The sequence below is a fragment of the Haliaeetus albicilla genome, chromosome 10 (assembly GCF_947461875.1).
Source record: "Haliaeetus albicilla chromosome 10, bHalAlb1.1, whole genome shotgun sequence".
Lineage (NCBI taxonomy): Eukaryota > Metazoa > Chordata > Aves > Accipitriformes > Accipitridae > Haliaeetus > Haliaeetus albicilla.
In genome coordinates this window covers 31923008-31946256 of record NC_091492.1, presented here as the reverse complement: position 1 = coordinate 31946256, position 23249 = coordinate 31923008, and the positions used below count along the sequence as shown (strand labels likewise).

General features: G+C 57.6%; 1 protein-coding gene across 18 annotated transcripts in view; it reads left to right on the top strand.

The window, feature by feature from the left end:
* Nucleotides 1-23249, top strand: part of NCOR2 (nuclear receptor corepressor 2) — a 260599-nt gene that overhangs the window by 179886 nt on the left and 57464 nt on the right. For 14 of the 18 annotated variants that reach the window (XM_069794863.1, XM_069794861.1, XM_069794859.1 and 11 more), the window contains 3 exons: nucleotides 12473-12597; nucleotides 13493-13665; nucleotides 16686-16748. In XM_069794863.1, the coding sequence (XP_069650964.1) occupies nucleotides 12473-12597; nucleotides 13493-13665; nucleotides 16686-16748 (361 nt within the window). Of the gene's footprint in view, nucleotides 1-7869; nucleotides 7977-12472; nucleotides 12598-13492; nucleotides 13666-16685; nucleotides 16749-23249 lie in introns of those variants that run through there. The other 4 variants (XM_069794860.1, XM_069794865.1, XM_069794870.1 and 1 more) reach the window with 3 other exon arrangements.

Genomic DNA, 23249 nt, shown 5'->3' with positions numbered 1-23249 from the left:
TAACCCGTCCCAGAGGCTCAGCCGGCACCTTGACTGCCCGTCCTCCCTGCTTGTTTCCAAGGGGTCCCGCATTATTTTTAACCCCATGCAAGTCCCTCATCCTGTTGCCCATGTGGCCTCGTGAAGAGTCAGGGCTGTGGTGGGGAAGTTGTGGCATTGGACTGCCCCGGCACCGAGGGCTTTGCCTTCACCTGCCCAGTCTCAGTCACCAGAGACGATGATGGGATGAGGGACGGGAGACACGGTGGGACAGCGTGGGGATGGGCAGCACGCAGGGAGGAGACGGGGGTGCAAACAGTCTGCCTGCGGCATTGGGAGACATGGCGCTGTGTTCCCAGCGCTGCCCGTGCTCCGAGCACAGATTTTCTGGCTGGTAAGGGTTCAAGCAGTTAAATGCCAAAAGTGAGATTTAACTGATTTAGAGGAGGGGAGGAGAGGTTGACTTTTATATCAGATGAGAGGAGCGGATGAGGTCTGATACAAATAGCATTTCAAGTGGCCCTATGCTGTTTTCTCGCTCCTTTTCTCACGGAGAGGTTGGTGGTCTTATTTGCTCTTGGAGGCTGCGGGGAGCTTGAGAGCGAAGTGGAGATAATTACACGTAGAAATAAAGCTACCCTGGTGTCAAGATTATCATTGTGGCCTACTTATTAAAAGTCCATTAAAAAATAAGAATCCCACTGCTCCCTGGCTGATGGTCCCCTGGCAAAGGATATTCCTCATAAAGCTGCTACTTATTGCTAAAAATCTCCTGCCAAGAGCAGGGACTTCACATGATTCTGCTTCCAGTTTGTCAGAAAACTGAGCAGCCGCCCGCTCCGAGGCAGGGCGCATGCTCCCGGCAGACCGCCTTCCTCAGCACCGATGAATGAAAGGCACAAGCATCTGATGGATCATTATGCATAATATTCGGGCTCCTGAGATGAAGATCCTTTCTAAAATAATCCTCTGTGTTCGGGTATGGAAAATGCCATTTAACCCTGAAAGGGGGGAATCAATGGGAAGAGGAATATCTTCCAAGCGTGTAATTTCTCATTGAAAAAAAAGAAGAAAAAAAAAAGAAAAAAGTTTGAGTCATGGTAAACCGATCTGATCCAATATGCAATGTACAGTAATAAGCATAAATTTGCATGAGCTCGTAACGAGAGGACCTTGCGCGGATGTTTCGCCTGGGGGGCTGTCACAGTCACTCTTAAGGGTATTTCAAAGAGCATCTCCCTGCGAACACCCCTAATTTTGTAGCGGGGGGCCCCAAAATTAAAGCTAGGCCATTAGCGCCGTGTGCTTCGCTCTTTGGGCAAGCTGTTTAGCCGGGCTGTGGTAGCACAAGCGTTGGGCTGAAACCGTGCTGGAAGAAAAGTGACTCTATTTCAACATAATTATTCCGTGCGGAGGTGCAGGGGCTTTTTTCCAGAATAAATTTGCTTTGATTTTGGAGTAGCGTTGCCCACGTGGCAGTGGAGCGGCCACAGCACGCTGGTTATGCTTCCTACGGTGGTGCCGGTGAATTCCCGAGGGGGAGAAGCCGTGGGGCTCCCACGCGGTGCCGGGATGGGGAGGCGGGCGGCCGTCCCGCCAGGCAAAGCTGCCAACGCTCTCGCCGGCGGCGGGTCGGTCGGCAGCGGCGATGGGCGGCCGGAGGAGCCGCCTGCCCGCCCTGGGGATGACTCAGAGGTGGATGAAGTCATGCGCTGCCGCGGTGGACGGACGCGGCCCACAGGACGTGCCGTCATACCGGTCCCCCTCGGCGCTGCTGTCAGGCGGTGCTCATGTATTCCCCGGCAAAAGGGCCCCGTGTGTCAGCACTGACGCTTTCGAGGACTCGCTCCGTGGCACCCGGGGGGACCGGAGCTGCCCGGACCCCCCCTTCCTCCGCCGGAGAGCCGTGCCAGAGCCGTGCCGGCGGGGCGGGGGCCCGCGGTGTGACCTGGCTGGGCAGCTGGTGTGGTCCCCTGCCAGGGCCGATGGCCTTTCCCAGGCCCACCCTCTTCCCTGCCCCCTGCCAAAACCCAAATCGAATTATCCGTCCCGCCGGCTGTCCCGCCCTCCCCAAACGCAAACCATTCCCCTCGCCGGCACGGATAAACAGCCCCAGCCTGGATTTTTATAAACAACCCGGTTACTTTTTTCACGGAAGCGCCGTCCCAGCTGGCGGGGCTGGCAGGGCTCGGGCTGCCAGACGGGTGCTGCCTGCCCGTGGCTCCGGGTCTCCGTGCCCCCCATCCCCAGCGCAGGAGCAGAGCACCCGCCGCTGACCAGTCTTGCCCAGCCATCACCTCTCCTCCCTCTGTGAGGATGGGGTCCGGAGCTCAGGAAAGTGCCTCTTACGCCGCAAATTGTGCGTGTGCCCCCGCTCCGTTAACCACAACGGCTAACGAGATGAATGATATTTATTTCTGGGAAGGATTTGATTTTCATCAGTCTGGGGAGTGGCTCCTCATTAGTGACAAAGGGTTTGACAGCTTCTCTTTCAGACGCGGGAAGATACTTGTCATAAAACCCTGGTTTAATAATGCAGCACATCATACAGGAACAGCCCTGGATGTGGCCAGTAAACTCTGCTGCCACAAATACCAATAAATTATTCTACAAGCATTTAAGCCTGTGCTGACTTGAGTGCTGTATTTTAAAGAGTACTGAAATTATCTGCGGAGCGGGCAGGGGCGGTCTGTAATGGAGCAGCTTGTGTGTTTGGAAATGATGCCTGGGATGTCAAGTGTTGGGGCGCGGGTTCATCTTCTGCTGGTGGGATGTTGCTGTGAGGTGGCCACGCGCGCTGTCCTGTCCCCTGGCTGCAGTGCTGTCCCTTGGCTCTGCCCCATCCTGCCATCATGTGTGGGCTGGGTTGGGTCAGCTTGCTGCTGGGACACAAAAGGGATTGAATTTGGCTCATTTTCTGGACAGGTCTGCAGTATGACAGCACTGCTGGTGGCTGGGAAAACCTGCCCAGCCAGGCTGAGGCTGTAGGACCCATGAGAAGTAGTCAAACCTGGCCAGACCCCATGGTCCTGGTCCTGCTCAGGTGCAGCCTTATGAGGAGAAACGTCTCGCAGAGCGTTTGTCCCTTGGGTGCTCGTGTGTGTGCTGCTCAGTGCAGGCTCTTGCTCTTTAAATCTACATCTCCTCATAGACAAAAAAAAAAAGTCCAGACCAAACCAGCTAACTTCCAGAATCCTCAAAAGTTGTCCAAAACCATCCTCGTGGAAAGCAGTGGGCTTCCCATAGGCACAGGGGGTTGTGCTGGAGTATGCTTGGAGGCAACAGGTCCTGCTCAGTGGTTGGTGGTATACAACTTGCAAAGAAACTGGTTTCCATCAGGAAAAGTGGTTGTTTCTGGGAAAATACCCATCTCTCATGCTTTTCATACAGCTCGGTGTAGCTCGGGCACTTCCCGGCTCACAGGGCAGCCTGACAGCAGTGCTGGGGGGATCATGGGCGAGGGCTCAGGGTCTGCAGCCCGTCCTGTACTTTGCTAAATGCTCTCTGCCGGGGTCTACATGCGCCTCCGTGCCTTGAAACGGGAACATCCACCTGCCCTCTCCAGGGTGCCGAGATTGCCAGGTACGGAGTGTGCGGTCAGGGCTGGTAAAGGGTTGTCCCCCAGCGGCTGTCACTGCCCTGTCACGGGTGAGGTTGAGCATTAGGGTGCCTGCGGAGAGAAGGCGGGCGAGGTGTGAGACACGGCGATGTTCGAGCTGATATCGGTTCTGTAACCCTCCATTGGCACCTGCTCTTTCAGTCTGGGCTCTGGTCGCTCCCAAACCCTGACCCCCCCAGGTATGTCCCATAAGGTGCATCATGCCCATTCCCCCATTACGAGGGCATTGCAGCTTTCCTCACTGCCACCCCTCTAGGCAGCGTAATTGGGCAAACACAATGGAAACTCGCATTCCTGAAATCCCAGCTGCAGTTTTGGGGGTGATTAAATGAGAGCGATGAGGCCATATTTGGGAAAAGAATCGAAGGATGCATTACCACAGGAGGATGGCTGCTCGGTCCCTGGGTTCCAGCATGGCCTTGTGGGCTGCTGGCAGTGCAGGGACGACAGGGAGTCCTGTGGGCTCGGAGCAGGGACGGGCACTGGCAGGCAGGGACGCGCAGCCACAGTAGCACCGGCACGGGCTGCCGATGGACCTCTTGCTGATGGACCCTTTGGCCACCGTAGCCAGGCTTTTCCATGGAGCTTGATTGTGTCTGCAGTTAGCAATAATAAAATAGTCACTTCAGTGACGTGAACCCCCTCATTCCGGTTGGCCCCTGAGTTTGGACTCGTGTTTCTCCAGCAGCAGATCGATGAATCCTCCTGGCGAGTGCTCCACCACGCCTGCACCCACGTGAGTACTCCTCAGGATGGGGGTTTGGGATCCAGGCTGACCGTTACCGATCCTGGTGGGGGACCTGCAGCATCTTCCCAGTAGGACAGAGAGTGATAGAAGCGGTTAGATTTTGGGATGAGTTGTTTTGTCTGTCGTTGTGATCCGGGTTTGACTGGGAATGGACAGGAAATAGGTTGCATCATTGCTAAGTTGCTTTCTAAAGCAGGCACAGCTGAAAATCCCAGTGAAAGTTGCTTCCAAGAGGATACAGGGCTTGCTTTGCCCCCGGTGCGTCTGCGGCGTGTATGGATGCTGCTCCGTGCCCCACAAGCTGCCGACCCGGCACCTTCCTCTGTTGGCAGGGCTCGGAGAGGGGTCGGCATGTGGCCGGGGGCGGTGTGAGCAGAGGGCAGCAGGGTAAAGCAAACCACAGGGAAGAGAAAACACGTGTTCCCCGCCTGGGACAGAGTGGGGGCTCATCTCTACTGCTTCCAAACATTGCACGCTCTTCCCCTCGGGTCATTTTCCCTTCGTGAGCAATCAAATCACTTTTTAAAAAACTCAGCAGCGACCCAGAAAAGAAACATTTCCTCTTATGGAAAAGCCCTCGGTGGTTTAAGGAGGGATCCAAGTGAGCAGGGTCCTGTAAAAATCACTTCTGTGCTTCACTGAGATCAAGGAGCGAGCAGTTGGAAGGCATCGGTGCCCGCTAGACTGTGCTGAGACTCACAGGGGCCCCTGCCCGAAAGGCTCCTGTGCCCAACAGGCTCCCAGAGCTGCCCGAGATGAGCCCACGCTCGGGTACGTGCACCAGACGTGGTCATGCCGTGGTCTGGTGAGTGATGCTGCAGGGTCCGGCATCTCTGCAGTCCCACGGCCAGCCCCTCTCCTCGTCTGCAGCACACTGCTCGCCCCCAGGACTGGCAGCCTGGGAGATGGCATGGGGCTTTCCCGCGGCAGAGCGGGGCAGCCCAGCTGAGGCTGCCGGCTCTTTGCTGCTGGCACCGGCTGTGTTTTGTGGCCTGCGGTGCCGGAGAGCTGCGCTGATAAGCGTGCGCAGGGCCCGTTCAGTGCCTCCTGGGACGCTGGGCACGGCCCTGGCATTTTCTATCTCTGCCACGTAACGATTGCTGTCTTGCAGAGTTTGTTGTTTACCGGCGGAGGAGCAGCACAGCTCCAGGCCATCGTGGTCGGAGCCGAACTGAGCGAGCCCCATGCTCGCTATCATTCTCCTTATCAAATCCGAGCCTGGCCCTTTGATTTTTCAACTTGCTTCCGCAGCCAACAGCATCAAACCCAGCCCCGGGATGCAAGCGATCAAAGCCAAGTTGCCGGCAGACATTCCTCTTCCTTTCCTTGTTGTTTTGGCAGCGGCTTGTTTTGCTTTGTGGTTTCTCCCATGAGCGGAGGGTGCTGTGCGCGGTCGTGAGAAGCCAGGCTGCACGGTGGTGGGTGGCAGTGAGGGCTGAGGCATTCCAGACCATCGGATCAGAGGCTCCAGGCCCTGGGAGTCAGCTACATGATACATACATGTACTTCTAAGCCATTCTCCCTGCGCTTTGTATCCAGCCTGCAGCCAAGGGACAGGTAGGGATGTGCGGGAAGCGCTGTTTGCAGCGGCCATGTGGCATCAGACCTCAGCGGCAGGCGCTTCTATCTCTGTTGCGACATTGGCAAACGGGGAAGGATGCTCCAGGGAAGACCTCGGGTGCCTGGGCAGCGTGGTGGCTAAAGAGGAGGCTGGCGCTGTGGGTGCTCGGTGGGGGAGTCTCTGCCCTGGCTCTTGTTGGTGTGACCTGCCAGAGGGAGAGTTTGAAAGCAGGTGGAAGGATGGGTGTGGGTGCTGGAGGAGAGAGGATGCTCCTGAGTCGCGGCGGTGTGGTGCCAGCCCTGCTCCTGGCAGAGATGCACTGCACAGCATCCCCCTCCCATGGGGAGAGGGGTGGAAGCCAAGTGCCGAGTTTTGCCAGCCGTGCCGCAGAGAGCACAGTGCATCCTGCCTCGAGGTGCTGGTACTGAACCGCATGGGACATTCAGGGTGATGCCAGCAGGCACCCGTGCACGTACATGGGCCATCGCAGGCGTGCTGGGGCTCCTGGAGAAGCAGCAAAGCAAACCCCAGGTGTTCTTGGCCAGCATAGCGTCAGCCTTTTGTCTTTGGCTTATCTAGAGCTGGTTTTAATTTGCAACTCCCTGATTGCGTGCAATGACCTCGGCCTGAGCCTCCTCCGCAGCCAAGTGCCCCCGGAGAACATAATAAATGCCATTGATCTGAAATCACCCATGGGAGAAGCAGGGAGCCAGCGCCCTGCACGCAGGAGAGGCAGCGCAGCCGAGCAGGCGCTCCCGGCTGCTGGAGCGGATGGGGCTCGCACCGGTGGGGTGCAGCTCCCTCCAAAGCCCCTGTCGAGGCAGAATTTGGTGTGAGGCAGTGGGGAGAAGGTTGGCACACGTCGCCATGCTGCTGCAGCAAGCCTGTGGCAAGGGCTGTAAAGCGGCCTTTGAGCAAAAACCCCAGAGCTCATTGCCTGTGATGCCTGGGGATGGGCTTGAGCAGCACCAAAACCAGTTGCCTCGCAGCTCAGCCTGACATGTGCAGCTCCCTCTGCACGAGGGCGTAGACGGTCGTGGTTTGCTCCCTCCTCATTTAAGGAGCAAACAGGAGTTGGTGGTTTCTGTGGTGTGTTCATCTTCTGTAAGAGCCCAGGGCACTGTAATGACAGCAGCGGAGGTGATGCACCTGCTGGCAGCCAAATGGCATCCCCCTGTAGCCAATCCGCCCTCGAAAGCTGCCATGAGAGAGAGATGTCACCCTCAGCCAGCTCCGGGGTTCAGGGATGGGCTCTCGCACGGCACCGTCACTGTGACCTGAGCCAGTTCCCCACCAGTCTGTCCACCAGCAAGCAGCGTGGCTGGGGGTGGCAAGAGCTGGTGGTCCTGGGGCAGGAAGGGGACTCCCAAGGATGAGCTCGGCTAAATATCACAGGAGGGTTGCTGTGAAATGGTGGCTGTACCTGTCCCTGTCCCCGGCAGGGCCAGGGCTGGGGAACTGAGCCACGCTGGCAAGAGCGGTGTTTTGGTGCATGTTTTGAGGGTGCTGCAGAGCAGGGAGTGAGGGGGGACAGGGAGGGGGTGCGGGTGCCTCAGCTGCAAGGTGCACGGTCCAGCAGATAACGCCGGGATGCCCTGCAGGCAGCGAGGGAGGTTTCTGCGCGGGGCGCTGGCATGGGCCCCAGTCCCCTGCCGCAGCCCAGCACGTCTTGCCGCGGAGGGGATGGGGAAGGCAGGAGCAGTCGTTTTCCGAAGGTTTGCAAGTTTGGAAAATAAATAGCCCTGCGCCGTAGGTTAAGCTTGGCATCCTGGCGGATTAATCACGCTGGCTGCAGCCAGCACTGAGAGCCCCGGTGACGAGAGCTGTGGTTTATAGATGATGATTCATCGACTCGACTTAGAGCGACCAAGTTATTCCAGCAGATTGCAAAATCATAAGAGGAATGTTGTGGTTAGTTTACGGCTTAACTATGCAAATCGTCAGGAAGCCTTCAGAGCCGGAGAATGTAAGGCATAGCGCGCCCGGATGGCTGGGCGGTGAGCAGGGGCTGGGAGCCGGCGATGGGGCTTTCGGGGACCAGCCGCTCGCGGGAGCCGGGGAGCGGGGAGGTGAGTGATTTGGGGAGAGATGAGGGTCCGGAGCTCACGGTGAGCGTGCGAGCAGGGTGCTTCGGAGGTGGGGGACACACCGCCGGCGGGGAAGGGGTTTCTGGCTGGTTTCACCTCCTCCGTGCCAAGGCGGCAGGCGTCTCCGGAGGGGCTGGGGAGGGCGAAAGTGGGGAGCTGCTTCCCCCACCTCCTCCTGCCCTCCCGTCCTGCTTCCAGAAGCAGGCAGTGCCTCGGCAAAGGAAGTAAACAGAGTGGGAGGAGCTGCACCTCTTCTTCGCCGGGGCTTTCTCCCAGCCAGACTTGCTGCTGGGGACGTGCAGCGAGTTGGTCGGTTCTCAGCAGGGCCAGTGTTTCAGTGTCCGGGACCTACCTGGAAGCCGGTGTCCCCCGAAAGCGCGTTTGGAGCCGGAGTTTTAGAGCGGCTGAAATCCCCGTGACGTGCCAGCCCGATGGAGCTGGCTGGGCAGGGCGAACCGTGTCACTCCGGAGGGGAGCTGGGTGCTGGGGCGAGCACGTGTGCCTGTCCGCGGGCCCCGGCGAGGGGGTGGCTGGTGGTGCACGCGTTGTTCCCGGGAGGGCTGGCAGCGCTCTGCTCCTCTCCAGCTGCTCCGGGGCCGGTGGGAAATTGGGGTAGAGGTGAGCAGATGTTTGTAATTACGGAGCAGCTCACGCTGGAGCACGGGGAGCGTGCGGGGAAGGAGGCCCGCCTGTCCCCGTGGACTCGGAGCGGGATCGGTCTCTCGCTCACACGTCCCGCGTGCGATGTTGTCCTGGGGCCTTTTTAAATAAACAGGATGTGTCGGCAGCAAAAACAAGCAGTAGCAATGCTGAGGAGGAAGGGCGGTCCAGCGGTTAGAGTGTCGGACCTGGGAGGGAGGGACGGGAGGGACAGCCCTGCCCTCTGCCACAGGCATCTTCCCTGGCCTCGGGCACATCCCTTCACCTTCTTGTGCAAGGTGGGGAGCACGTACCTGCTTTGCCTCTGGGAGGTGGGGTGCCTCATTCCCGGGGGTGCAGGGATGTAGGTGGAGAGAGGTTTGGGCTTGCTGGGAGCCCAGCAGTTTTGGTGCCGGGCTTTGGCGTGTCCGCTAAGAGCTGACCCACCTGCCGGTCCACCTCTAACCAGGGCAGTGTGAATCAGAGCGAAACATCAGCTGGTAATTGGGGAAGCATTTCCTGGCCTGTCACGCTTTGGGATGGCGTCCCGTCCCTTGAATCATCCAGAGCTGGTCTGCATCCAGCGCTAAGAATAGCCTCCCCGCGCACCGCGGGGGCAGCTGTGCACCGGGAGGGGGGGGACCGGCTGGCTCGCGGGTTCCCGGCTGTGACTTCCCGGTGCTGTGCCATGCCGTGGTCCGGCTCCGACGCCGACTGGTCTGAGGTTTGGGGTAGAGCATGTAAGCGTGGATGGGCCAAGGCAGCTGCCGTGGTCAGTCCCCGGGAGGGTGTCCCATCTCCTTTCTCCACCTGCTGCTTGTAGCTGAGCTCTCCCATGGTTTCGTTTGGGACGCTGGGGTGCCCACTCCTCTCCAGGGCTCTGGGTGCTTCAACCAGCCCCGCAGCCTCCAGCCCAGCACGTACCCCTGGGTGGGATGGGATGTAAGGTGGCATATGTGAATGCGGCCGTCCCCGGAGATACTTCCCAGGGTGTTTGGGGGGTGCCCCACTATGCAGCCATGCCCTAGCACAGGAGATAAGCTGTCACTGCGTGCTTGACAGGGTTCAAAGCAGTATTTGGCCAGAGCCTTTTTCAGACGAAGCGTGAACGCAGCCACGGCTGGAGTGGGGGACAGTTTTCCCACCGCAGCCTCATGCTGACAACGTTACCCAATTTATGCATTTCAGCCTGGTGGGAGAGGGGCTGATAGGTGAGAGCCATCCCATGCCGTCCCACTGTGCGCAGGGTGCTGCGCCCACCCAGCTCTCACCCCTGGCATCGGGCACCATGCCGTGGCCGGAGCAGGGCAATCACTAGAGGGCATCCTTGGATTGAGACGCTCCTCTGCGGTGGGGGAAGCCCTAATTTGATGTCGTACCAGCCTGGGCTTGAAACCTCCAGGAGGTTTCAAGGAAACCATCCAGAGGGATGCACAGTGGCCCACTGAAGCCAGGTGGGGTTTGCCCATCCTTGTCATGCCGGAGCTCAGCAGACATCTCTCCGGGGAAGCGCCTGTGTTGCAGTATGAGCTTCTGCAGCCGCTCACGCCTCTCCCTGCCTTTCCACCCCTGCTTTTGCAGGCTGGCACAGGGAGCTCGTTAGCGTCGCCGCCATCCCAGCCTGTTCCTCTGGGGAAGAGCTGTGATGGCTGCTCAGGGTGACAGTCCTTTGGTTTGAATGAGCATGGAGACGAGATGATGCTGAAGCTTCTTTTGGAAGCCTGCGCCAGCCTGATGCTGGGGCAAGGACCCGTGCGGTTGCGGCTGGTTTTACAGCTGGAAGAGAGCTGGGTTTACACCCCAGGGAGCTGGGATCTCCAGGATGCAGGGTTTCCCCCATCCCTCAAAAGAAAATATTCACGACGGGGTGGTAGAGATATAGCAAAACTCATCTGGGTTCCCCTCCCTTGCCCAAGTGCTTGGTGAAGGGAACATGGGAGGGTGGTGATGGCCAGGGCTGGGGCAGAGCCTGCCCTGCTCCCCGCTGAGCCCTCAGAGGTCGCAGCTCTCACCTCGTGAGTATTTGTCTGGGCTGAACCCATGCTCGGGGTTCTCTGTGGCTCCACGGCATGACTCAGAGAGAGTCAGAGAGTTCAGGGCAGCTCTGGGGAAATGCACGTGACAGATGCCCCTGCTCCTCCACCGCCAGCACAGGCTTCCCCGGTTCCCAGCCCCGGCAGACTTGCTGCCTGCCCCACTCCTCCTCCATGGGTTTGGGGGCTGGCGAGGGCAGTGCCTGGCATGCCAGGTACGACACTGTTCCTTGGCCAGTTGCTGCAGCAAACAGCCTGTTCCCTAAGTACTCATCCCAACCCTTCCCTGACTCCCCTTCCTTAGATCCCCCCCACCTTGCATCCCACCGAGCTGTTCCCAGTAGCGCAGTGGAGGGGTGCGTGGATGCGGTACGGGTGTATTCGGCACGTGTGCCGGCGTGGAGGTGCCACAGGGCTGGTCGAGCTTGTGACACGTGCGCTGCCAAGCAGGGGTCCTGGTGGGACAGCCACCTCCCTCCCGGCACGAGGAGGAATTGAAAGCCTGTGGGGTTTCGGTGATGGCAGCAGCTGCGTTTTAAGGACTTGTGTTCAACTGGGGCCTGAAGGAATCAGAAGTTTTTTTGTTCAACTGCTCCAAAGCCCATTTTGACAGCTCCACGTTTAGCCTTTTAGCACCAGCCCGTGGGGGCAGAGGGTTTAGATCGCACCCAGCACTGCTGCTGCAGGGACAGCCATGTTCAAGGCAGACTCCCAGTTCCTGCGGATCAGGGACAGGCCAGTCCCGCTGGCTTGAGGGACGCGGGGACACGTCGTCTGCTCTTGCTGAATGGCTGCGTACCGGCCAGACCAGGCCACCTGGGATCATACTTTCTGCTGATAAATCCACTTTAAGGCTATTTCCCCCCCTGTTACATCACTGAACCCTTTCCTGAGGGGTGGTGGAAGCCCTGCAGCTTGGGCAGGGGCTGGGCGAGCCTGGGTGGGTTTCCTGGAGCAAGCAGCCTTGCATTAGCCAGGAGCGGGATAGTTTAATAAATCATTTCCGTCTCTAATTTCTACTTCTCTATGAAATGTCTCTCGTTTGCTGGTCGCCAGAGGGAAGGGAGGTCAGAGGAACCAGGCCTCCCCAGCATCCTCCTTCCTGCAGCTGTTGAAACAAAATCCAGAACTATTATAATTCCTGTGTCCCTCCCTTGGGTACTGCGGCGACTTTGGTCTGAGTGACAGTAGGGGCATTGGGGTGGTTGGGTGCACGGCCTCCGCTGAGGGTGCCAGGCCGTACAGAGCGGGCAGGGAGCCGGGTATCTTCCCTTCTCGGTGATACGGGGCCATAAACTTTTCCTGTGGGCCACGTTAGATGCTGGGGAAAAAGATCATAGTGTTGGTAACGTTGAGCCTTGGGGCATCCCTGGTGTCCCCGTCTCCTTCGTGCTCCAGCAAAATGCATCCCGCTGGCTGCATATCACGACTGATGTTGCTAAGCCATCATCTGCAGGAAGCAGGGGGGTTGTTCTCACTTCCCTGCCTTCCCCCGTGTCGGGTCCCTGCTCGCTGCCTGCAGCGCCGACTGACCCTGGGGGAGCTGCCGGGGCTGTTCCGCTGCCTGGAACAGGAGCCGGAGTGTGGCTGCCGTGCCTGATCCCAAACTACCTCTGATCTCCCCGGAAAGCTTTCAGCCCCCATGGTCTCCATAAGTGCCCTGCTTGTACCCTCTGTCTGCAGCGCTTTTTCCTCTTGGCCGCTTGCCCCTCAGCATTGTTTGAGTGCGTTTATTTAGGTTGGCCCAGGTGCTGCGACGTATCCGCCTCAGCATTGAGGGGTTGTTTTATGTCCCTTGTTTTGCAGCAGCAGCAGCAAATGCCCCGGAGCAGCCAAGAAGAGAAGGATGAAAAAGAGAAAGAAAAGGAGAAGGAGGGAGAGAAGGAGGAAGACAAGCAGGAAACAGAAAACGACAAAGAAGAACTGACAAAGTAAGGACAACCCTCCCTGCCTGGCTCACCTCCATCTCCAGCGAGAGCTGGGCATCGGGCTGGGGCTGCGGTGGTGGGATGCAGTGGTGGGACATGGCGTGGTCCAGGGCTGCCTGACCCTGTGCAGGACCATGTGCGCCCACCTCACCCCCTCTGGAGGGAGGGAAGGGCAGAGCCTGCTCTTCTTGTTCCCCTTCCCTGCTGCTCCCAAAGTGGGAAAGCAATTCTGATACGCTTTTCTTTATATAAACCTAATCGACCCACAAAGCCCGTCTGATCCTCCAGCTTGTTTTGTTGTTGCAAAAGCCTCTGGGAGTCAGAGGAGCAATCCGGGCGCAGCCAAGCGCGGCACTTCACCTTTAGCGTTATTGATGTCAACGTGAGCGCTCCCAGACGAAGGGCTTCAGCCAGCTCTGCCTCCCTCACATCGAACAGGGAGCGTCAGAGCCGTGGCGGGGAAAGGTTGGCACGCAGACCGCTAGCTATCTGTAATGGGCTTAATACTTGGTTTAAAAGAACATCTGGCTTCATTATATCTAGGCTGCGAAGACATTTACCAGCAGGTCCCTTTCAGGAAGATAAATGAGGAGGAGGCAGGGATGAATTTGAATGGTCTGGTATTAAACCTGTCTCCGTCAGGTCTCTGCGTGCACTTGGTGGTGGAGCTGCAGCCAGCTGCAGAAAGAAAACCCCACCACAAATCACCCCACCGCCAATCCGGCTCGCTCCCAGCCAGGAAAAGAGCCTGCGTGTGCAAAAAAAAAAATGCAGACCTGCCCCCCCAAAAGACCAACAAAAAAACCCCCCATCCCCTAACACGTGCAGAGAAATAATTGCTTGACCTAAAAATCCGACCAACCCAACAACATTTTTTTTTCCCTCCCTGATTTTGTAGGGACAAGAACGACGACACATCTGGGGAAGACAACGATGAGAAAGAAACCGTCACCTCCAAAGGTCGCAAAACCGCCAACAGTCAGGGCAGGCGCAAAGGCCGCATCACCCGCTCCATGGCGAACGAAGCCAACAACGAGGAGGCGGCCACCCCGCAGCAGAGCGCGGAGCTGGGTGGGTAGCAGCGGGCACGGGGACAGGGGGGACCTTGGCAGGGCTTTTGGGGCGTCCGCTCTGTTGGGATGGGCCATCACCCTGCTCTGCTACCTGCTCACAGAGGAGGGATTTCCTTCGTGAAATCCTCCTTTTCGAGGGGCAGGAGTGAGGTTTCTCTATCCCGCTAATTACTCAGCACGGTTTGCCTGGATGAACCAGAGGCATTTGCAAGCCTGGGTTGTCCTCGTTGAGTGTTAGTGGGTTTTAGGGCCTCAGAGGGAAAGTATTGCAAAAGACAAAAAGGGAAGCCATCGTTTTTAGCAGCACATTGTCTGGGTTCGTGCAGGGCTCGTGCACCTCCTGCACTCGGAGGTGTGTTTCCCTCTGCAGCAGCTTGGGCTTTGAGTACCCTCAAGCTCTGCATGGGAGCCTGCTCTGCTCTCCTGGGCTTGCCTGGGTCTCTGCCAGTTCTCCTCCCCTCTCTATTTTCACATTTGCCTGGAGCCTGAGCAGTGCGGCCTGTGGGGTCTGTGACCGCCCTGGCCTTCAGAATCAGTCTGGTCCCTTATCTCTGCAGCTGAAGGACGTGGTGAGGAGGCAGTGGGTTACAGCTGCTCAGGAGCCTCTACCCTAGCGGCAGTCATGCTGTGCACCCCAGGTTGAGCTTGTTTTGCCCAAAAAGCAGCATTCCCCGTGCTGGTCCCCAGTGCCCCTGTTCATCTTCCCCATCGGTAGCCAGCCAGGCATGGTGGTCACTATTTTCCTTCCTGTCCTGCCTGCGAAAGGCTTGCAGGGTGGCTGAGCACAGTGGGAAGAGGCCAGGAGCAGCTTCAGAGCGAGGTGGATGAGGCAAAGCTTGCTGCCCGTAACACGGCACACAGGGACCGCACCAGCCGCAAGCGGCGGTCAGCTGGAGCCGTGCGATGCCGCTGAGCCTGTCTTGGGCTAGACAGGAATTCATGGCAGCATCCGTAGCCCCACATCGGGTGCACCTGCCTCTCATGTCTGCAGCATCAGTAGTGGTCACCCTAGGAAACTGCTCATGTATTGACTTAAAGAAGCCAAAGCATTGAGGAATTTGGCTGATTTTCATATATTTTCTACTTTATCAAGTACAAAATTATTACTGTGCTACCTAAGGCAGGTAAAAATAAAAGCAGGGTGACTCCTCTTGGTTTCCTTGCTCTGCAGTTTCTTGCTTGTTCTGCTCCATGTGCTATAAATCACCCGGAGGTGTTTTGCCTCCCTGTTCCTCTGCTGACAACTGGCTGAAGCCTTGATTGCGAGCGGTCTGTTTTCATACAGGCGATATAAATAGTTCCCGGCACAACGAAGCCCTGCTCTCCCTCTCAAACTTGTTAAGCGATGCTGCAAAGAAGCAGCAGATAATGCCAGTAACTTAGATGGGATTTTTTTTTTTTATCCCAGCATCTCAGAGTCCTTGATAAACTTCACTGTGAACAGAGAAGAGACTTTAGGCTGTGTTAAATTGGGAAAAGGGAATGGATCGATTCCAGTGACATATCTGAGCAATTGGTTTCACTTTATGTCTCTCCAATAGTGCTTTAATTTAGGTTGGCTAAGAAAGTTATTGCATTTTAAATACCAATTGAACATTAAAAAACAACACAAAACCGTATTGTGGTTTAACTGCAGCGTGCCGGAGCTCCCTGTAGGCATCTGTTTCATAACTGCGCAACCTCAGCAAATACCATTAATCAAACCAAACGGGCCGTTTCTTTGACATTTCTTTACCATACAATAACAGTCATCCTCAAGCTGAGCGAAGGGCCTTGCACAGTGTGTCGGGGACACTCGCTTTTACGTAAATGAGCGTGGTGGCCCTGGCTCTGCCCACAGCTGGGGGAAGCGGCGAGGTATCGATTTTCCTCCTTCTTGGCCAGCATCCCGGGGGGTGACGGTGTTTCTGGGGGAGGTGGTGACCTACGCTGACTTCCAGGAGGTGACACCTGCAGTCGTGCTCAGCCGGCTGCAAAGGAGATTCCTCCACCCGATGCCGTGGGCATCGGAGCCCACGTTGTCCTCCCACGGGATCTCGGCTTCTTGTAGAGCTTCTTGGAAGGTGCTTCTTTCTCTCCTCGCCTGTATCCTTTCTCCTGAACCTATCAGCCTGTTTTCCATTTTGAAAGGACACTGTCAAAACATCTCTCATCACTGTTGAAATAATGCTTTGCCTGTTGTTTAGAGTAATAACCCCTTGGCAGCCTGAGCCGGAAATCTGTTTCCTTACCGAGTTGTTTTTTGCCGCTGACTCACACCCTGGTTTGTTATTGTAGGGTTTGCTCTAGTGCCAGGCTGCCAGCGGGACTGTTGCATAGTGAAGGCTTTATGCAGGACCTCAGTGTCCCCAGCACCGTGCCCGGGCTGGAGGAGAGGGGGAGCATCAGGTGCTGACGCCCCTCTCCGCCTCTCCCGCCCGGAGCAGCACACGTCCCTGTGATGGGCGCCGCTTCAGGCGAGCACCCGACATGGCTGGAAGTGGCTCTGAGATGTCCGAGAGCCCGGTGATGGCACCGAGGGAGCCCGCAGTCAAGCACGGCCAACTCCCTTGACAGATGCGGTCGGCCAGAGTCACCGCTGAGGTGACGCTGTTTCTCTGTCTCTGCCGAGGGTGACGGTCCCACCCTGTGTCTGCCACCTCCAAAAGCAAGTCGGCTCCATCTTAGATACCTGTTGTTGGCGGGCCAGAGTGCATGGCACCAAATCAGCAGGAAATCTGCTGCCACCCTCAAGCCATCTGGCTTCACTTCCAGTCCCAAAGTAGAGGTTTTGCATCACCGAGACGCATCCTGGGGGGAATGCTGTGCATGGGTTACCGTGGCATGGAGAAGCCTTGAGAGCCCACACTGTGACAGCCTTCCCTGTGGAAGTGCTTTTACACTGCACGGCGTTTTGTCGTGCCTCCAGAGTACAGGGCGCAGGACAGGGTTTGGGCATTTGGGCATCTCCTCCAAGCTTGCTGGGCTTGCTGGGTCCCACGCACAACTGACTGGTCTCCTTTCCTTCCTCCTTTCCAGCTTCTCTAGAGATGAATGAAAGCTCTCGTTGGACTGAAGAGGAGATGGAGACGGCTAAAAAAGGTGAGCTGCTCATTTTCTTTCTCCTGTCGGCTCTGCTGGAGCTAACCCAGCAATCGGGGATGGATGGTGTCTGACCGCTGGAGTTGGTGCAGGGTGGTGGACCTTGAGCTGTGGGGCCGGATTCTGCCCGTCCCACTGCTAGTTTGTTCCCAGCGAGCTATGGGGGGGTTGGGGGAAGCAGGCAGTGGCACGGGGGGCATGCTCGGCCTCTCCGGCCCCGGGAGCTGTGCTGACGCCAGGGATGTCTGGGCTGTGGCTGGAGCCCGTGTGCATCCCGGGAGGCAGGAGCCGGCCGTAGGAAATGGGGAAGGCGCTTCGCCTGTTGCTTTTTGCAGCTTCTGGTGCCTGTAGCATGAGGCGTAGCTTCACCCCGCTCTACGGAGGTTTGTGCTATTGGCACGATCTGTTCCAGACATGCCGAGAGCGTCTGCCTGCGTTCACAGCTCTGGGATTTAGGGAGAGGACGGTGAACCCCGGTGCTCCGCAGCCACGTGTCGGGGAGCTCGCGAGAGCCAGGGCTGCAGGCAGTGTGGGGTGACTTTACATCCTGGAGCTGATTCAGAGCCTTTGCTGAGACCGTTTTTAAAAAGTGCTGAGTGTAGCACAGCCCTTCTTGCCACTTCCCCTCCTCGTGCCGCTCCTGCGCCAGCTCTTTTGCTGCTTTAATTTTTTGCCAAAGTCATGTCCTGTTGATGGGCTGTCGAGCTCACGTCCCCAGCCTGTGCATCCCGCTTGCATCGCTGCCGACTCTCCTGGCCCAGTGAGGATTGTAAATGGGAAATTAAAATGGAAATGAGTGTCGTTTGGGGATGGCAAATGCAAACAGGCATGTTAGCGGGTTCAACTCTGCTTGGAAAATGCACCTGCTGCCGGGGTGGTGATTACATGTTCTGGAGCGCCGGCTGCCCAGGTGCCGATGGGAGCTGTGGACTTGGATTACTTTGCCTGTGAATATCCCAAAGTGTTTGGCTCACTCGCCTTTAAGCTGTTCCAACCCTCTTTACAAGCCAGTGCCAATCCTGTGCATTGCTGAGCAGGGCTCTCTATAGACGCAAAACTTAATAGATAGACTTTAATCAAGCAAACTGGCCTGGGGCCAGGTAATGGGGTGAGCAGGTGCTGAGCAGGGGAGGGTCGTTGGAAGGATCTTTTCCGAGCGCCGCTTTGTTTTGGAGATCGCATCTGGTTGTTAAAAAGTGCCTCTTGCTGTTTTATGCTGGATGTTGGAGGTGCGCTTAAGGAGTCTTAAAACCAGCTGCCAAAGCCTGCGTGGAGGAAAGATGAAGAGTGGGAGCACGTAGCATTATTCCAGCCCAGGGGCCAGGACAAGGCGGGGAGATTTGCTGGTGTAAAGCCCGATTGCTGATGTTTTCCCCTCCCTTACAACCTGGGAAACTGAGATTGCAACACCAGACTTCTACAGAGAAGCCAAATTCCCCTTTGCCAGGAAGCAGCTGCTTTAATGCTTCGAACTGGCTCTGTTTGGCATTTCCAGGGACCGGCGCGGTGGGGGTTTCCGACTCGCGGCAACTGCGAAACTCTGGAGGTAACCTCAGAGGCTGGAGGAGGCGGTGGCAGAGCCCGCTGCTGGCACAGCTGGGCAGGGACGGAGGAGGCGGTGGGCACCTGGCTCAGGGTGGGCTCAGAGACATGGGCACTGTCCTCCTCACCCTAAGGACTCAGCCGCTCCAGCCTCACTCTTCCCCAGTACTGGTACCAGTGTGATCCCACAGCCAGCTGGTTCGGGGAGTTAAACAAGCAAGATGTGAGTCCTACAGAAAGTCAGCCCTAACACCCTGGGGTGCTTGGGCAGATGGGGATGGTGACCTCTGCTCCCAGCACCCGCCAGCTGGGAGATCAGTCTGGCCTTGCCGCCCACCCCTGGCTTTTTTGTGTGTGGCGTGAAACCCTGTGTCATTTCTGCTCAGGGAGGTAAGCGAAAACAGCCCTGGGACAGTGAGACGCCGAAGTCTTCTGCTCTGCTCCACAGTCGCAGAGCTGCACAGAGAGTTTCCAAGCAGGAGGAGGCAGGACTGTGTCTGCTGGGAGAGACAATAAAGGGGAGTACCATGTTATTAAAGTTAACTAGGGGAACGAAAACCTAGTGAGAGGAAAGTTCTTGCTTAATGACACTTTTATTACACAATAAACTTTGATTCACTAGTCTGTCAAAATGTGCAGAGATTGGTATAATGATGGGGGAGCGTGTTTATCTGATACTGCCTCCTTGCACCACGGCTGTGATCCTAAAAGCAGGAGGTTTTGATTAACCGGAGTTGCTCGAGGATTTCCCCCCTTCTTCCCTTCCCAAGCCAGGGAGCGGGCAGCACCCACTGCTCTGCCTGGTTTTGCCGCTGGGCAGGGCGCGGAGGCTTTTGGCAGCAGGACGGGGCTGCTCCTTAACAGGCAGTGTTTAGGCAGCTCCTGCCTTTGGGGGACCCGCTGGCAGGAGCCCACGCAGGCAGGAGTTAAAGGTAGGCTGGAAGGGAGTTTGTAAGCAGCGGGCGAGCACCGACCTGGAGCAGCTGGGTGGGTTTATTGCCCCCCCTCAGCCCCTCCGACGAGTTTCGCCACCAGCACCTGGTGTTGCGGAACAGCCGTGATAGCGCTGGAGCTGAACTTGATGAACCGGGAGGTTTCAGCATGACCTTTGTCAGTCTTTAAAGTCTGGTATCTGTTCTCGCCCGGCTCTGGGTTTTCCCCCTGGTGTCTAACAAGTGGTTTTGTTCTTTGAAAAGAAGCGGCCTGGAAATGGCAGTTTGTTGCTCACCTGAGGTCCTTCCTCACCTTGTTAAGGCTCTTTGCTCCTCGCCCTCAGGCAGAGCCAACCTCGGGCTCTTTACGCCTTTTCCCAGGCTGAGGAAATGGAGAGGCCACGGGATGGAGTAGGCATGATGAGGCAGAGGAGGGTTGGGCATGAATGTAAAAAGCTGATGACAGAGTTAAATAACCCATGAAGACTCCTGAATAGTTCATTTTGGGTAGATGTAAAATATTTCCTTGGGATACAGAATGTATTCTTTCGAGGGCTGATTTTCAGTTCTGCCAACAACCAACTCAGAAACTACGATGAGTTTAGGACTGACCTGAACCATTTTTTTTCCCCAGTCCCATTCTGTTCACAAAACTAAAATAAAGTGGATTTTTTTTAAAAATACTGATTTCATCAAATTAACACACAGCTGAACCCCCTGACGGGAAAGCCCACGGCAGAAGCCAGCCATCTCCCATCACCTTTTGAACGCAGCTGCCTTTCAGCGTGCTGTCTCGCTGCACGGGATCCTTCTGGAGCCCAAGCGAGTGTGTAAACACACACACGAGTGTGTGCTCCTCCAGTCTAATCTGGGTTTGCATTATTTCTGACGAGCCGCTGGCTGAAGTTGGGGGAGAGAGGGAGGTCTGTGGGGGTCTTCGCATTTTCTTCCATCGCTTCTTCCCGGCAGGGCAGCTGTTGCTCTTACGAGGAGTTGGCTGCAGTGCAGGTGATGCTGGGAAGCCGGCAGCTCCGTACCTTCCTCCCTTCGTCTCTCCAGTCAGAGACACTTACTGCTGTAAAAACCTGCTGATGGTAGTAAATGTGGGGTGGAGAAGCCGGTTTGCAGGCTGTGCTGGTCGCTGCATGTTGTCCCTCTCGTTGGCCCTGGGGTGGGATGTGCCTCGGGGTCCCCCACCCGGTGCCCCCCATCCAGGCTGGGTGCAAGGGGAGCTCAGAGCGAGGACGGCCCGGCCTGCCCGTCCCCAGCACCCGTCACTGCGGCCGGAGCACCAGCATCTGCCCGCTCTGAGCAAGCCGCCTGTTTGCCATGAAGTTCGTATGAAGCAACAGGGTGGAAATTATTGAGATGGGGCAGATTGGGTGCCACGACGGCAAAACTGCGTCCAAGGCGTGAATCGGCCACGCTTGCCCTGGAAGAGGCTGTGGTCGGCTGCGATCCCGTCCCCGCCATCCCAGGCTGGGGCTTTGCTGCTCTTCAGCCAAGGTATTACCCTCCGGATAGCGCCCGTAGTGCCGCTGCCCGCCGTGCCCCCCAGAGCTGCGCTTTCTGCTACCGTTGGCTGAACGTTTCTTGAGCGTGTAGGAGCAAACTGCGAGGATTTGCTTAGTGTCAGTGAATGAAACACAAAAGGCCTGTCAGGGGGAACTGCTGGGTAATTACTATAATTTACAGCCTACGTTTTAATTTTGAGCGTTATTTTTTCAACAATAAGGGAGCAGGAATAATATATGAACCAGGTGAAGGGAGAGAGCTGGGCCCGCCGCGAGTGGCTCCTGTGCGTGGACATGCTGCCTCGCGCTGGAGACCTGAGTTTCCCTGGCCAGGCCAGAGGGGATAGCACCTCTTGGGGAGCCGACTTCCCAGGGAGAGGCTTCCCATCCCCTCCCAGGTCAAAGGATGGGGATGCAGTGCAAAAGGAGGGTTGTGGTAGGAGCAGGAGAGCCGGGCAGGTCCGTGGTTAGGGCACGGGGCTCGACTTTTTTGTGTCGGGTTGATGCAGCGGTCCAGCAACCGGCTCTGCGGAAGGAGAGACCTGGGAGCTGAGGGTCCCCAGCCAGGGCCAGCGGAGCGGGGAAATGGTACTAGAGCTGAGCTGACCGGCGATCCCAACTCCATACCCACACCTCGTTTGGTGGCACTGCCTCCCTCCGGAGAGATGGCACGATGGGTGTGAAAGCTGCTGGGGAGTTTCACTGCAAGCTCCCTCGTAGCCGTGGGGCATGTCAGAGACATGCTTGCATCCGGCTGCCAAAGGTAGAGGTCCATCGGAAGCGCGGCAGGCTGGTTCCGGTGTCGCCTTCCCAAAGAAGGGAGAGCAGCACCTGCCGCCACGGCAAGAGCACGCCAAGGTGGCTGCCTGCGCGACGGTCCCTCCGGCAACACCCCCGGTGCCTGCGGGGACGTGGGCTCGCTCCCCGCACACCGTCCCCGCTGCTTTCCTTGGCGCAGCGTCAGGATCCCGGCACTCGCCCGGCTCTGCCACCCACTGGCTCCGCGGCCCTGGAGAAGTTACTCACCTTCCTTGTGCCTCGGTTCTCCCACGTGCTGCAAACCACCCCAAGACAGGCGGGGGAAAGGTGCGATGCGCTAATTCAGCTCAGCGATGCCGACCACACTGTCGGGATGCCTTGGGTGGCGTCACTGACTCCGTAGTGCCGGTCTTTCTCCAGGATGGGGTTACGGCACGTTTTGGCGGTGCTGTAGCCAGAACTGCCTCCATCCCCGCTCCCAAGAGGGTACACGAGTGCAAGAGGGGCTGGAAGATCGCACCGGGTACCGTCGGGCATAGGGGAGTGAGATCACTTAGTTTTTCCCCTGTAACCTTGATCTGTTAATCCACGCGAGCTCCCGTTAAGGGACCCTTTTACAGGCTCCCCCCGCCCTTGCCGAGCCCTGGGTGGAGCAGGGCGGCCGTGCCGAAGAGCCTTGGAACGGCTCCGGTAAAAACCCACAGCTGCAGAGAGCCGAGGGGGTGTGAGCTGACGGCCCTCGCTCGACACGCTGCCCCTCCGGGTTTCTCCTCTGCGCTCCGAGACGCCGAGAGCACTCTACCGCGCTCTCCGGGCTCCTCTTCCTTCCAGTCTCTGCTTGCCGGTACCGGAGCAGAGGCCCTGGTCCGCCCATGGTGAGACCGATGCCAAACCTCTCCCCATCCCTCCTCCGCCGGGGCAGCGGCCGCAGGGCCGAGGTGTGCCGGGGTGCCACGGTATCCCACCGGTGCGGTGCTGGGCTCGCCAGCGTGCACCTCCCCAAAGAAAAGCGCCTTTGATTCACTTGAGAGCGGAGGAAACTATTAGCCAAGCTTTGTTTTCCTGGATCCCTCCCCCTGCCGCTGACATTCAGACGAGAGCGAGGGAGACAGAAAGTGAGAGAGGGAGGGCGGGAGCGGGTGCCAAGCGGCCGCACCCCTTGTCAGCTTGGGTCAGCGCCACGTTCGTTATTAATGCTCTGTCTAGAGGTCACATTCAGATGCAACGAGCCCCGGGTCAGCCAGAGGAACAGATTAGAGCTCACTCGCTGCTCCGCCACATACCGACGGCACCAGCTCTCCGTCCCTGGGCTGGCAGGAGCAGAGCTGCGGCGCGCGGTTGGCGGCTCCCTCCCCTTCGCCTTTCTCCTGCCTTTTTTTTTTTTTTTTTTTTTAAATTGTTATTATTATTATTTCTTGGCAACGTCGGGCATCTCCTGAAACTGCACAGCCTCCCCGTAGCCCCAAGCTGCTGAGCGAGGAGGTGAGGTAGGGGAGAAAATACTGGAGGCGCTTCCATCCACCTTAACAACCGCGGCTGCAGCCGGTTGGAAAGCTCCGGCGAGCGAGCGGGAGGAGCGCGGAGGACGCCGTTCGCTCGCCGGCCCCGCCGGAGGGAAGAGCGCTGGGGCCGGAGCATGTGTTCCCACCAACTTCTGGCATCGGGGTCAGGAGTCTCCTGCCTGTGACCTGGTTTCCAGCCTTGGTGCTCGCTCGCTCGCTCGCCGCTCTCGGCCGCCCATGGCTCTGAAATCC